Consider the following 15,676-nt stretch of genomic DNA (forward strand, 5'->3'; position numbering starts at 1 on the left):
AGAGTGGCCTGGATTGTCATAACTTTATTATTAATGTGATTAATGTACTGTAACTCCCCTACAACACAGTAAAGGAGTCAACACAACAGCCAGACCACCGCTACTCTGTTACGGCTACTGCCTAGCTACGATCACGTCATAAATCACATCCATATATGCTGTACGTTACAGCCATGCATTACACGACGCCCTCATGCATGAACGCTGACATGGAATTACGTTAAGAACGGACCATATTCGTACAGACTGCGTATCTATTCCCAAGCAGAATAGATATGCAGAGAACGAGGATAAATCGTAAACATAACGGATGCGCCTCGTTGTCTTAGACGTAGTGTAGAGCTTGGCTTGGGGTATGGTTTATGAGAGAGATGTCTGTCATAATAAAAGAGGTGTCTCTGTGTTTTCTCTCCGCAGCAACCTCCTGTCCTCAGACTACGTGGAGCGGCACTTTCACCAAGACGGCAAACCCTCGCAGTCTATGGTAGTGTGAGTGTGTGTGTGTGTGTTTGTATGTTATAATTAGGGCCCTGTAAGGCTTAAAATACAGGATAAATTCTTGCTATGTCACATGATTGCGCAAAACACATGGCCCTAGTTATAATAGAAGTTCTAACCATGCCTCTGAAAAAGCTACTGTGTTTTCTGCATACTGTAGACATACTGCTGACATACTGTAGACATACTGCTGACAAACTGCTGACATACTGCTGACGTACTGTAGACGTACTGTAGACATACCGTAGACATACTGCTGACATACTGTAGACATACTGCTGACATACTGCTGACATACTGCTGACATACAGTAGACATACTGCTGACATACTGCTGACATACTGTTCACATACTGTAGACGTACTGTAGACATACTGTAGACATACTGCTGACATACTGCAGACATACTGTAGACATACTGCTGACATACTGTAGACATACTGCTGACATACTGCTGACATACTGTAGACATACTGCTGACATACTGTAGACCTACTGTAGACATACTGCTGACATACTGTAGACATACTGCTGACATACTGTAGACATACTGCTGACATACTGTTGACATACTGTAGACATACTGCTGACATACTGTAGACATACTGTAGACATACTGCTGACATACTGCTGACATACTGTAGACATACTGTAGACATACTGCTGACATACTGCTGACATACTGTTCACATACTGTAGACGTACTGTAGACGTACTGTAGACATACTGTAGACGTACTGCTGACGTACTGCTGACGTACTGCAGACGTACTGTAGACATACTGCTGACATACTGCTGACATACTGTAGACATACTGTAGACATACTGCTGACATACTGCTGACATACTGTAGACATACTGCTGACAAACTGCTGACAAACTGCTGACGTACTGCTGACGTACTGTAGACGTACTGTAGACGTACTGTAGACATACTGTAGACATACTGCTGACATACTGTAGACATACTGCTGACATACTGTAGACGTACTGCTGACGTACTGTAGACGTACTGTAGACATACTGCTGACATACTGTAGACATACTGCTGCCATACTGCTGACATACTGTAGACGTACTGTAGACATAAGGTTGACATACTTTTGACATACTGTAGACATACTGTTGACATACTGTTGACATACTGTAGACATACTGTAGACATACTGTTGACATACTGTTGACATACTGCTGACGTACTGTAGACGTACTGTAGACATACTGTAGACATACTGCTGACATACTGCTGACATACTGCTGACATACTGTTGACATACTGTAGACATTGACATTGTATGCTATTGTCCAGTAGGCTACAGAGATCTGTTTAGTGTCTTACTGAAATCAGATACGTCCTTCCTGTTGGCGGCACTTATCAGATTGAAATGACATTAGTATTCACCACCATCTCACCAAAATGAATGAATGCTACAGTGTGATTTTGAGTGGCTAGTAGACTACTACAGGAATTTCCGTGCCTCTAGAAAACCATTGGGGAAAAGTTGTGTTTTTTCTATTTGGTTCATTGTACTACACACGTTACTAACTGCCCCTCGCCCCCCAGCCTCAGCAAGAGCCTCCCTCTCATCCCCACCCACTCTCATTCCCAACTCTCCCTCTGCCCTCACTAGCCAATCAGGAGCTTGTTCCCATGGCAACGAGTCAGCTCTGCAGTGTCATTAAGTTCTTGGCAGATAGGAGAATAAAAGAGAGAGAGAGAGAGAGAGAGAGAGAGAGAGAGAGAGAGAGAGAGAGAGAGAGAGAGAGAGAGAGAGAGAGAGAGAGAGAGAGAGAGAGAGAGAGAGAGAGAGAGAGAGAGAGAGAGAGAGAGAGAAAGTGGAGAAGTAGGAAGAGGAAATATTTGAGTAAAAGGCCAGTGAATACAGCGGCAGGATGGGTGACGGTATCAGAGAGAGTCCTTCTGTGTGTGTGTGTGTTTGCAGACAGTTGGTTCCTTCAGAGAGCAGTGGTGTGGGTGGGAGGATGTACAGTACGCCTGCAGGGATGGAGCCACATACGCACACTCCCAGACCAGCCAGACCAGGCCGAGCGCTTGACTCTATGCCAGCTGTGGTTGTTGTGTCTCTATCTCTGCTTTTATTAGAGTTGTTTTTGTATTCCTGCTATCCCAATCTCATACTCAGTAGTGGCTCAATGACTACTTTAGATCAGCCATTACGGGAAAGTGTTTCTAATCTTTTGAAGGAGACTAATTGAAGAGACTAATTGAAGGAGAGGCCTTCACCTGGGCTTGAGACTTATACTCAGTGGCCACCCCGTTCGTGAAAATGGTTCGCTCCTACAGACAGTGAGTCGCGTGGCCGCCCTTGCTATATAAAGCAGGCAGACAGGCATCAAGGCATTCAGTTACTGTTCAATTGAATGTTAGAATGGGCAAAATGAGAGACCTAAGCTACTTTGAGTGGTATGATCGCCGGTGCCAGGCATGCCAGTTCCAGTATCTCAGAGACGTCCGGCCTCCTGGGCTTTTAAGGCACGACAGTGTCTAGGGTTAACCGAGAATGGTGCGACAAACAGAAACCATCCAGTCAGCGTCAGTGCTGTGGGCGAAATCAGCTCGTTGATGTGATGTCGAAGGAGAATGGTTAGCTAACAGATGGGTCACAAACAGGCAAATAACAGCAGAGTACAACAGTGGTGTGCAGAACGGCATCTTGGAACGCACAGCTTGTCAGTCCTTTTCACGGATGGGCTATTGCAGCAGACTACCACATCGGGTTCCACTCCTATCAGCTAAAAACAAGAAGCGGCTCCAGTTACCAACAATGGACAATTGCGGAGTGGAAAAACTTTGCCTGGGCCGATGAATCCCAGTTCCTGTTGCGTTATGCTGATGGCAGAGTCAGGATTTGGTGTAAGCAGTGTGAGTCCATGGGCCCCTGGTGTCAACGGTACAGGCTGGTGGCGGTGGTGTAATGGTGTGGGGAATGTTTTCCTGGCACACGTTAGGTCCCTTGATACCAATTGAGCAATGTTTCCACGCCCCGAATAATTCAGGCTGTTCTGGAGGGCAAAGGGTGTTACCTATTACTAGATGGGTGTACCTAATAAACTGAGTGTATAACTGTCAGAGCATGTAGCCTAATATGTTTGTCTTTGTATTTCTGTTTATTTGCCATTCAATTCAAACATTCCACAGCGTGTCCTGATTACTGGTTGCACACACCCCAACTGCTAATTGTCTTGTTAATTGTTACTGTGTTCTCATTGTCTTTCTAACCATGTGTAAGAAGTGTTTGGGGAGTTCTCCAACCGAGGGGATGTTTTTACTGCCAATGGTTTTACTTGCTCTGCAGTTTTAAAAGTAATTGTTTTAAACATTTTAAGTGTTACACTAGGCCAGCTCTTTCACACCAATGAAGGATGGGGCTCAGATAGTTGCAGGCAAGGTAGATGTTTTATTCAGAATGAGCATTAGTGTTGTAGCTGGATGCCCTCTTCTTCATCTGTGTTGAGGTCTCATGTGTGTGGTCCTCCTCTTCCACACTTTGACATCCACTGCTCAAATTTTATTTTTATTTCACCTTTATTTAACTAAGGCAAGTCAGTTAAGAACAAATTCTTATTTACAATGACGGCCTACACCGGCCAAACCCGGACGACGCTGTGCCAATTGTGCGCCGCCCTATGGGACTCCCAATCACGTCCGGTTGTGATACAGGTTTATTCTTAGCCAGCCCAATGCATTCTGGCTCCATGTTGTTCCTTCCAAGCTGTTCCCACTGTGGGGCAACATAATGTTGGATTTATTTATAAGCTCCCTGCACAGAAGACCCCTCCATTGTCAGAGCGGTAGCTAAAGTAGAGTGTAATAGAGTAGAGTGTAATAGAGTAGAGTGGAATAGAGTGGAGTGGAATAGAGTAGAGTGGAGTGGAATAGAGTGGAGTGGAATAGAGTAGAGTGGAATAGAGTAGAGTGGAATAGAGTAGAGTGGAATAGAGTAGAGTGGAATAGAGTAGAGTGGAATAGAGTGGAGTGGAATAGAGTGGAGTGGAATAGAGTGGAGTGGAATAGAGTGGAGTGGAATAGAGTAGAGTGGAATAGAGTAGAGTGGAATAGAGTAGAGTGGAATAGAGTGGAGTGGAATAGAGTGGAGTGGAATAGAGTGGAGTGGAATAGAGTAGAGTGGAATAGAGTAGAGTGGAATAGAGTAGAGTGGAATAGAGTGGAGTGGAATAGAGTAGGGTTGAGGACAAGTAGGTCGCGTATAGTACATACAGCTAGCAGTATAAGGGAGAGGGAGAGAGAGAGAGAGAGAGAGAGAGAGAGAGAGAGACAGAGAGAGACAGAGAGAGACAGAGAGAGACAGAGAGAGAATAGAAGTAGAAACTGTTTAAAGCACAACTCCTGGGGACTCCATATTGTTTTTTTAGGGGACTGTGAAATGAGCATCACCGTCCTCGTCAGTCAGTGTGTGGAAACCTGCAAACCAATGTACCACTACACAGTCAACTTACTTGAGCATGTGACTGTATATTAACAATGGCCTTTGTGTCCACAGGGAGGGGAGCACTGCTACTACCAAGGGAGGTTGAGGGGCTTACCAGAGTCCTGGGCAGCTCTCTCCACCTGTCTTGGCCTATGGTGAGATTCTCCCCATAGCTATAAACTGTCTGTCAATGGCCTTGCCTCACCACACTGACTCTGTACATTACTGGCACTATGGCTTTGATAAGCTATATGGTATCTTTGATCTTCATGTACTAATATTACTGCAATACAATGGGAGTCTTACAGATATATAATGAATGTGTTCCCTCTCTCTCTCTCTCTCTCTCTCTCTCTCTCTCTCTCTCTCTCTCTCTCTCTCTCTCTCTCTCTCTCTCTCTCTCTCTCTCTCTCTCTCTCTCTCTCTCTCTCTCTGTCTCTCTCTCTCTCTCTCGTTCTCTCTCGTTCTCTCAGTGGTATGTTTTCTGATGGGAGGTTCTCTTATGGGATTGAGCCTCTTTTCGACGGGACCAATCAGGTGAGTGTGTGGTGGTTGGGAGATAAGGCTACAGGTAGCCCTGTGTAGTAGTGTTGATGTTATTGATTCATTCATTCATAGTAGCATGGATGCAGATGAGGAATGTGGAGCAGCGTAGTAAAATGGTATTGTTTTCTCCTGGCGTCTCATTGACTCCTTTCCAGACTGAGGGGGCCCACCTAGTGCGTAGGATGCCTGATGTCAGACTATCCTCAGACTGTCTAGGTACTGGCAACGTCCTACATCCTCTCTCCTTTATACAATCATTCATGTTCATACTTACCAATGAGAAGACACACTGATATTGGTCGATCCATGCTCTTTGATGTCATTTCTCAGTCCTCCGTGTTGTATTGTGTCCAGACTGCACAGACGACAGTGAGGGGGATAGAGCCAGAGGTAATGGTGATGAGCAGATGAAGGATCCCCGGGTCAGTGAGGTGCTGAGGCGCTCTAAGAGACAGCTGCCACGCAGGCCCACCGTGCAGTCAGAGACCAAATACATCGAGCTGATGGTGGTCAACGACTACGAAATGGTGAGTTAGCCTTTTCTGGAAAGAACTGATGTGTGTGCGTCCGTGCGTGTGTGTGTGACGGGCACACACTGTACCTAACGTTTGCTGTCTGTCTGCAGTTTGTGCAGCTGCGACGCTCCACTACCCAGGCCAGGAACTTTGCCAAAGCAGTGGTCAATATGGCTGATGCAGTAAGAGACTCTGTCACTTCATACTTAACTTTTGTACTGATACCCATCGTCAATTATGATGCTATTGTTATGTTGAAGTTAAAGCCATATCAATAATCACAGGCTAGGTTGTAGCCTATAAGAACAATCTCACATAAACTCAGCAAAAAAAGAAACGTCATCTCACCGTCAACTGCGTTTATTTTCAGGAAATGTAATGTGTAAGATTCAAGATTCAACAACTGAGACATAAACTGAACAAGTTCCACAGACATGTGACAAGCAGAAATGGAATAATGTGTCCCTGAACAAAGGGGGGGGGTCAAAATCAAAAGTAACAGTCAGTATCTGGTGTGGCCACCAGCTGCATTAAATACTGCAGTGCATCTCCTCCTCATGGACTGCACCAGATTTGCCAGTTCTTGCTGTAAGATGTTACCCCACACTTCCACCATGGCACCTGCAAGTTCCCAGACATTTCTGAGGGGAATGGCCCTAGCCCTCACCCTCCGATCCAACAGGTCCCAGACGTGCTCAATGGGATTGAGATCCAGGCTCTTCGCTGGCCATGGCAGAACACTGACATACCTGTCTTGCAGGAAATCACGCACAGAACAAGCAGTATGGATGATGGCATTGTCATGCTGGAGGGTCATGTCAGGATGAGCCTGCAGGAAGGGTACCACATGAGGGAGGAGGATGTCTTCCCTGTAACGCACAGCGTTGAGATTGCCTGCAATGACAACAAGCTCAGTCCGATGATGCTGTGACACACCGCCTCAGACCATGACGGACCCTCCACCTCCAAATCGATCCCGCTCCAGAGTACAGGCCTCGGTGTAACACTCATTCCTTCGACGATAAATGCGAATCCGACCATCACCCCTGGTGAGACAAAACCGCGACTCGTCAGAGAAGAGCACTTTTTGCCAGTCCTGTCTTGTCCAGCGACGGTGGGTTTGTGCCCATAGGCGACATTGTTGCCGGTGATGTCTGGTGATGACCTGCCTTACAACAGGTCTACAAGCCCTCAGTCCAGCCTCTCTCAGCCTATTGCGGACAGTCTGAGCACTGATGGAGGGATTGTGCGTTCCTGGTGTAACTCAGGCAGTTGTTGTTGCCATCCTGTACCTGTCCCACAGGTGTGCTGTTCGGATGTACCGATCCTGTGCAGGTGTTGTTACACGTGGTCTGCCACTGCGAGGACGATCAGCTGTCCGTCCTGTCTCCCTGTAGCGCTGTCTTAGGCATCTCACAGTACGGACATTGCAATTTATTACCCTGGCCACATCTGCAGTCCTCATGCCTCCTTGCAGCATGCCTAAGGCACGGTCACGCAGATGAGCAGGGACCCTGTGCATCTTTCTTTTGGTGTTTTTCAGAGTCAGTAGAAAGGCCCCTTTAGTGTCCTAAGTTTTCATAACTGTGACCTTAATTGCCTACCGTTTGTAAGCTGTTAGTGTCTTAACGACCGTTCCACAGGTGCATGTTCATTAATTGTTTATGGTTCATTGAACTAGCATGGGAACAGTGTTTAAACCCTTTACAATGAAGATCTGTGAAGGTATTTGGATTTTTACGAATTATCTTTGAAAGACAGGGTCCTGAAAAAGGGACGTTTCTTTTTTCGCTGAGTTTATCTTACTTATTATTATGCCCATGCTCCTAGATATAAATTTGTGTATACCATCAGTGTACGTTTGGCCTGCAGATTTACAGGGAACAGCTGAACACACGCATCGTGCTGGTTGCCATGGAGACCTGGTCGTCGGCCAACATGGTTCCCGTGGTGACCGACCCGTTGACGACGCTGCAGAACTTCATGAAGTACAGGAAGGACAGTATTAAGGAGCAAAGTGACGCCGTGCACCTCTTCTCGTGAGCGCCCCCTGTCTATGTCCCCCTGAAATAAAAAATAGAGGAAGTTGATATGCTCCTGTATCTAACCTCGGGCAGTCAGTGTTTGCGTCCCAAATGCCACACTAGTCCCTCAATAGTGCACTGCGTTTGACCAGAGGGCTCTGGTGAAACGGAGTGCACTATAAAAGGAATAGGGTGCCATTTTGGACGAGGTCAGTATTGTTGACTGGTTGCAGCCGGTTTATATATACTACAATATGTCCTGGTCCTTTAGTCCAGGTTTGACCCCTTTTCTCCTCCATCTCCTCCAGGGGGCGTACGTTCCAGAGCAGTCGCAGTGGGACGGCCTACACCGGAGGGGTGTGCTCTCTCACCAGAGGAGGGGGCATCAACGAGGTAAGAGAGACAACTGTGTGCTTCCTACTCAGCTTCAAAGGACTGTGACTCACAACAATGGGCTCATAGTCCAGGCTCGTGGTTTAGGAACTGACACAGCTACTACATTTAAGAATGACTCTTCTTTGACTTCTTCGTTTCTTCAGTGAGGAATGTGCGGAGTGTAACTTCAGTCAAAGAGAACGCCATTGATACAGGGTGGATGTGTGTGTTTGTGTTCCAGTATGGGAACGTGGGTCCTATGGCCATCACTCTGTGCCAGAGTCTGGGTCAGAACATTGGGATGAGGTGGAACAACATACGCAGCTCTGCGGGTAAGGACGATCAGATCAGGGAGGGAGGGAGGGAGGAAGGAAGGAAGGAAGGAAGGAAGGAAGGAAGGAAGGAAGGAAGGAAGGAAGGAAGGAAGGAAGGAAGGAAAGAAAGAAAGAAAGAAAGAAAGAAAGAAAGAAAGAAAGAAAGAAAGAAAGAAAGAAAGAAAGAAAGAAAGAAAGAAAGAAAGAAAGAAAGAAAGAAAGAGAGAGAGGGAGGGAGAAAGAGATAGAGAAAGAGATAGAGGGAGAAAGAGATAGAGAAAGAGATAGAGGGAGAGGGAGAGAGAGAGGGAACAGGTACAGATAGTGTGAAGACTAAGCGAGAGGTAAGGACAGGAGACAGGAGCCCATGGATTCAGTAAAAGGAGGGAGGAAGGGATGGATGGAAGGAGTGGCACAGGCAGCGATGGATTGAGTTTATTTCAAACTTTACTTGTGAAATAATTGTATTTTTTTGTCAAGGATTTACCTCAGTAAATAAACGTAAGTTTTATTTTTTATTTATTTTTTCACCTTTATTTAACCAGGTAGGCTAGTTGAGAACAAGTTCTTATTTACAACTGCGACCTGGCCAAGATAAAGCATAGCAGTGTGAACAGACAACAACACAGAGTTACACATGGAGTAAACAATAAAATAAAATAAAAATGAGTCTATATACATTGTGTGCAAAAGGCATGAGGTAGGCAATAAATAGGCCAGAGGAGCGAATAATTACAATTTAGCAGATTAACACTGGAGTGATAAATCATCAGATGATCATGAGCAAGAAGAGATACTGGTGTGCAAAAGAGCAGAAAAGTAAATAAATAAAAACAGTAAGGGGATGTGGTAGATAAATTGGGTGGGCTGTTTACAGATGGACTATGTACAGCTGCAGCGATCGGTTAGCTGCTCAGATAGCAGATGTTTAAAGTTGGTGAGGGAAATAAAAGTCTCCAACTTCAGCGATTTTTGCAATTCGTTCCAGTCACAGGCAGCAGAGAACTGGAAGGAAAGGCGGCCAAATGAGGTGTTGGCTTTTGGGATGATCAGTGAGATATACCTGCTGGAGCGCGTGCTACGGGTGGGTGTTGATATCATGACCAGTGAACTGAGATAAGGCGGAGCTTTACCTAGCATGGACTTATAGATGACCTGGAGCCAGTGGGTCTGGCGACGAATATGTAGCGAGGGCCAGCCGACTAGAGCATACAGGTCGCAGTGGTGGGTGGTATAAGGTGTTTTAGTAACAAAACGGAATGCACTATGATAAACTGCATCTAGTTTGCTGAGTAGAGTATTGGAAGCTATTTTGTAGATGACATCGCCGAAGTCGAGGATCGGTAGGATAGTCAGTTTTACTAGGGTGAGTATGGCGGCGTGAGTGAAGGAGGCTTTGTTGTGAAATAGAAAGCCGATTCTAGATTTGATTTTGGATTGGAGATGTTTAATATGAGTCTGGAAGGAGAGTTTACAGTCTAGCCAGACACCTAGGTATTTATAGATGTCCACATATTCTAGGTCGGAACCGTCCAGGGTGGTGATGCTAGTCGGGCGGGCGGGTGCAGGCAGCGAACGGTTGAAAAGCATGCATTTGGTTTTACTAGCGTTTAAGAGCAGTTGGAGGCCACAGAAGGAGTGTTGTATTGCATTGAAGCTCGTTTGGAGGTTAGATAGCACAGTGTCCAAGGAAGGGCCAGAAGTATACAGAATGGTGTCATCTGCGTAGAGGTGGATCAGGGAATCACCCACAGCAAGAGCAACATCATTGATATATACAGAGAAAAGAGTCGGCCCGAGAATTGAACCCTGTGGTACCCCCATAGAGACTGCCAGAGGACCGGACAACATGCCCTCCGATTTGACACACTGAACTCTGTCTGCAAAGTAGTTGGTGAACCAGGCAAGGCAGTCATCAGAAAAACCGAGGCTACTGAGTCTGCCGATAAGAATATGGTGATTGACAGAGTCGAAAGCCTTGGCCAGGTCGATGAAGACGGCTGCACAGTACTGTCTTTTATCAATGGCGGTTATGATATCGTTTAGTAACCTTGAGCGTGGCTGAGGTGCACCCGTGACTGGCTCGGAAACCGGATTGCACAGCGGAGAAGGTACGATGCGATTCAAGATGGTCAGTGATCTGTTTATTAACTTGGCTTTCGAAGACCTTAGATAGGCAGGGCAGGATGGATATAGGTCTGTAACAGTTTGGGTCCAGGGTGTCTCCCCCTTTGAAGAGGGGGATAACCGCGGCAGCTTTCCAATCCTTGGGGATCTCAGACGATATGAAAGACAGGTTGAACAGGCTGGTAATAGGGGTTGCGACAATGGCGGCGGATAGTTTCAGAAATAGAGGGTCTAGATTGTCAAGCCCAGCTGATTTGTATGGGTCCAGGTTTTGCAGCTCTTTCAGGACATCTGCTATCTGGATTTGGGTAAAGGAGAAGCTGGGGACGCTTGGGCGAGTAGCTGCGGGGGGGGGGGGGGGGGGGGCTGTTGGCCGAGGTTGGAGTAGCCAGGTGGAAGGCATGGCCAGCCATTGAGAAATGCTTGTTGAAGTTTTCGATTATCATGGATTTATCGGTGGTGACCGTGTTACCTAGCCTCAGTGCAGTGGGCAGCTGGGAGGAGGTGCTCTTGTTCTCCATGGACTTTACAGTGTCCCAGAACTTTTTGGAGTTAGAGCTACAGGATGCAAATTTCTGCTTGAAAAAGCTAGCCTTTGCTTTCCTGACTGACTGCGTGTATTGGTTCCTGACTTCCCTGAACAGTTGCATATCACGGGGACTATTCGATGCTATTGCAGTCCGCCACAGGATGTTTTTGTGCTGGTCGAGGGCAGTCAGGTCTGGAGTGAACCAAGGGCTATATCTGTTCTTAGTTCTGCGTTTTTTGAACGGGGCATGCTTATCTAAGATGGTGAGGAAGTTACTTTTAAAGAATGACCAGGCATCCTCAACTGACGGGATGAGGTCAATATCCTTCCAGGATACCCGGGCCAGGTCAATTAGAAAGGCCTGCTCGCAGAAGTGTTTTAGGGAGCGTTTGACAGTGATGAGGGGTGGTCGTTTGACCGCGGACCCGTAGCGGATACAGGCAATGAGGCTGTGATGCTGAGATCTTGATTGAAGACAGCAGAGGTGTATTTGGAGGGCAAGTTGGTCAGGATAATGTCTATGAGGGTGCCCATGTTTACGGATTTAGGGTTGTACCTGGTGGGTTCCTTGATGATTTGTGTGAGATTGAGGGCATCTAGCTTAGATTGTAGGACTGCCGGGGTATTGAGCATATCCCAGTTTAGGTCACCTAGCAGAACAAACTCTGAAGCTAGATGGGGGGCGATCAATTCACAAATGGTGTCCAGGGCACAGCTGGGAGCTGAGGGGGGTCGGTAGCAGGCGGCAACAGTGAGAGACTTATTTCTGGAGAGATTCATTTTTAAAATTAGAAGTTCGAACTGTTTGGGAATGGACCTGGAAAGTATGACATTACTTTGCAGGCTATCTCTGCAGTAGATTGCAACTCCTCCCCCTTTGGCAGTTCTATCTTGACGGAAAATGTTATAGTTGGGTATGGAAATCTCAGAATTTTTGGTGGCCTTCCTAAGCCAGGATTCAGACACGGCAAGGACATCAGGGTTGGCAGAGTGTGCTAAAGCAGTGAGTAAAACAAACTTAGGGAGGAGGCTTCTGAAGTTGACATGCATGAAACCAAGGCTTTTTCGATCACAGAAGTCAACAAATGAGGGTGCCTGGGGACATGCAGGGCCTGGGTTTACCCTCACATCACCCGAGGAACAGAGGAGGAGTAGGATGAGGGTGCGTCTAAAGGCTATCAAAACTGGTCGCCTAGAGCGTTGGGGAAAAAGAATAAAAGGAGCAGATTTCTGGGCGTGGTAGAATAGATTCAGGGCATAATGTGCAGACAGGGGTATGGTTGGGTGCGGGTACAGCAGAGGTAAACCCAGGCACCGGGTGATGATAAGAGAGATTGTATCTCTGGACATGCTGGTTATAATGGGTGAGGTCACCGCATGTGTGGGAGGTGGGACAAAGGAGGTGTCAGAGGTATGAAGAGTGGAACTAGGGGCTCCATTGTAAACTAAAACAATGATAACTAACCTGAACAACAGTATACAAGGCATATTGACATTCGAGAGAGACATACAGCGAGGCATAAAGTAATATAGCAGGTATTGTTTGGTTAGAGCTGGCTAAGACAACAGGTGAGACAACAGCAGCTAATCAGCTAACAGCAGGTAAAATGGCGATGACTACGCAGAGAGGTGTCTGATTAACTACACCCAGAGCCTGAGTTCGCGGCTGGGGCCGACAGATAAAAAAATAAACAGAATGGAGTACCGTGATTAATGGACAGTCCAGCAGGCATCAGCTATGTAGCAAAGTGATCATAGTGTCCAGGGGGCAGCAGTAGATGGAACAGGGAAGCCGCGGAGTAGTCGCCACACGGCATTTAAAGTTAGTAGCCCGGGGCTAGTGGGAGCGTCTGCTCCGACGGAGGCCGGTTGAAGGCACAGAGGATGGAGTATTCCTCGGCAGACCAGTCGTGGTGGTGCGGCGGGGCGCCGTGTCGACAGAGGATCCAAGCCAGAAGGCGAAAGAGGTATTGTAGAATTTAGTTTGCTAGCCGGCAGATGCGCCTGGCTCACGGCTAACTGGTGCTAGCTTCGTGGCAGGGGCGTTAGCCACTAGCTAGCTGTGAAGATCAGAAGTAGTGGTCCAGGGATTACGGCAGGAAACAGGAAACCGGCGTTGTAGTGGAGAGACAGTCCAATACTGGTAGATTGGCGAGTATTATCCAGGCTAAAAACAGGTTATTATCCAGGCGAAAAACAGGGCTGGTATCTGTGCAGAAGGTAAAAGCCGCTAGCATTGGCTAACAATGCCTAAATAGCTTGTAGCTAATTAGCTTGTTAGCTTCTGGTGGTTCTAGAATGTGTTCTAAAATCAAAAATAATAGCGATTCCGTCACATTGGGTGAGGCAGGTTACAGGAAGGTATAATGGAATTATACTGCTACGCCATCTTGGAATCTCCTTCTAGTCAAGATGAATGTCATTAACCATCTCATTTTTTTCGCATGACTTTTCACTCCCTCTTTCACCCTCCCTTTCTTCCTTTCCCTCCCTCTCTCCGTCTCAGGAGACTGCAGATGTCCTGATTCTTGGCTTGGCTGTATCATGGAAGACACTGGGTAAAGATTGACTTTAGGAATACATATACTGTACATACAGTACATCAGTCTACAGAACACATAATGTTCTCACAAGCGTTTGGCTTCGGCTTATTTAACACCAGATGGTACAATGGTGATTTGATAAGCTATTGTCAAATCCATCTACTACAATTAGCAGTTTTTTTTACCACAGGTAGTAACATTTCAATCAGATTGCAAAATTGCAGAAAAAATTGTCACATTTGATTTGGCACTTAATTTTGGAAAAAACACTATCATTGGCTTTGACCATTTTATCTCTCTCTCTCTCTTCTCTCTCTTGTGTGTGTGTGTGTGTGTGTGTGTGTGTGTGTGTGTGTGCTTGTTTTGTGTGTACAGATATTACCTGCCCAGAAAGTTCTCTCGCTGCAGTGTTGATGAGTACATCCAGTTCTTGCTCCAGGGGGGCGGGAGCTGCCTCTTCAACAAGCCCAACAAGGTGAGGCTGGTGTGGGTGAAGGATGTGGGAGGCTGGCCTAGCCTGATGGTCTAGTGGGGAGTGGAGTGTAAGCTGAAGGTCCCAGGAGTGCCGTTATATATAGCCTAATTAATTATCCCAATGTCCTCATTTCTCCATATTAGATATTTACATACAGCTCTGTGCCCATCCTTGATTATCTCTCTCTTCCTCTTCTTTACGACCTTCTCTTTTCCCTTCTCTTTTCTTCCTCCCATCCTACGTGTTTACTGCCTCTCCCTCCATCTGTTCTCCTCTCCCTCTATCCCTCCGTCTCTCTATCAGCTGTTGGACCCTCCTGAGTGTGGGAACGGCTTCGTGGAGACAGGGGAGGAGTGTGACTGTGGGTCTCAGCTGGTGAGGGTCTCTTTAAGGAACTGTAACCCATACATGATGAGGGACCAGAACCCTCCAGCATGGATGGGACTACTGCCACAGCCCTATGGGCCCTGGTTAAAAGTAGGGCACAATAAAGGTACTAGGGTTCCATTTGAGACAGACACTGTCATGGTGACACTAGAGGGTTAATGTTGGTATGAGGAACAGTCTCAGTGACTGTGTGTGTTTGTCTGTAGGAGTGTGCCCGTAGTGGAGGGGCGTGCTGTAAGAAGTGTACTCTGACCCACGATGCCATGTGCAGTAGCGGACTGTGCTGCAGTGGGTGCAGGGTGAGTCCCTCTACTCCACTACCACCACCGCCTCATTTACATATTACTCATCACACTAGCTAGTCCACTCTATGGAGGCTAGTGCCTCTTCGGGATTTAACTCGTTCATTACCAAACATTTCATTACCATCCGATCTTGAGTATTACGGGTCTGTTGGTGCTACTACGCGGCCCACCTCTCTTATTAACAGTAAGAGGTCATGTGTGTGATATAGTCATGTGCGTCTGATGTTGTTCTTGTGTGTCAGTATGAGCTGAGAGGAGCGGTGTGCAGACAGGCTGTGAATGACTGTGACATCCCAGAGAGCTGCACAGGAGACTCCAGCCAGGTACTGTACTCGACACTACACGATCAACCTGGTGCATGCTGGGAGATGGAGTCTTTGGGAGCATGAGTTGGTCTGAGGTAAACCATACTGTATGTCATTTTCTCCTGTTGCAGTGCCCACATAATGTGCACAAGCTGGATGGATACATGTGTGACAGTAGTCAGGTAAGGCACACCTTTGTTTGAATGGGGTTTTGCTCTGCAGTCAGTGTGTTGTTGAGATATGTGTGTCCTGCTGTTATCTTTTGTTTTCATCTTCCTGTCC

At 46.7% G+C, this 15,676-nt stretch overlaps 1 protein-coding gene across 4 annotated transcripts in view; it reads left to right on the plus strand.

The window, feature by feature from the left end:
* The window catches only part of LOC139564916 (disintegrin and metalloproteinase domain-containing protein 11-like), a 31,433-nt gene that overhangs the window by 7,113 nt on the left and 8,644 nt on the right, over positions 1 to 15,676 (plus strand). For 3 of the 4 annotated variants that reach the window (XM_071384824.1, XM_071384825.1, XM_071384823.1), the window contains exons 4-18: positions 418 to 484; positions 5,022 to 5,104; positions 5,423 to 5,486; positions 5,651 to 5,711; positions 5,850 to 6,022; positions 6,121 to 6,192; positions 7,883 to 8,049; positions 8,343 to 8,427; positions 8,651 to 8,741; positions 13,886 to 13,937; positions 14,298 to 14,397; positions 14,701 to 14,772; positions 14,991 to 15,083; positions 15,332 to 15,412; positions 15,526 to 15,576. In XM_071384824.1, coding sequence (XP_071240925.1) covers positions 418 to 484; positions 5,022 to 5,104; positions 5,423 to 5,486; positions 5,651 to 5,711; positions 5,850 to 6,022; positions 6,121 to 6,192; positions 7,883 to 8,049; positions 8,343 to 8,427; positions 8,651 to 8,741; positions 13,886 to 13,937; positions 14,298 to 14,397; positions 14,701 to 14,772; positions 14,991 to 15,083; positions 15,332 to 15,412; positions 15,526 to 15,576 — 1,312 coding nt within the window. Of the gene's footprint in view, positions 1 to 417; positions 490 to 5,021; positions 5,105 to 5,422; positions 5,487 to 5,650; positions 5,712 to 5,849; positions 6,023 to 6,120; positions 6,193 to 7,882; positions 8,050 to 8,342; positions 8,428 to 8,650; positions 8,742 to 13,885; positions 13,938 to 14,297; positions 14,398 to 14,700; positions 14,773 to 14,990; positions 15,084 to 15,331; positions 15,413 to 15,525; positions 15,577 to 15,676 lie in introns of those variants that run through there. The other variant, XM_071384826.1, reaches the window with a different exon arrangement.

The sequence above is a fragment of the Salvelinus alpinus genome, chromosome 36 (assembly GCF_045679555.1).
Source record: "Salvelinus alpinus chromosome 36, SLU_Salpinus.1, whole genome shotgun sequence".
In the NCBI taxonomy this organism is placed as follows: Eukaryota; Metazoa; Chordata; class Actinopteri; order Salmoniformes; family Salmonidae; genus Salvelinus; species Salvelinus alpinus.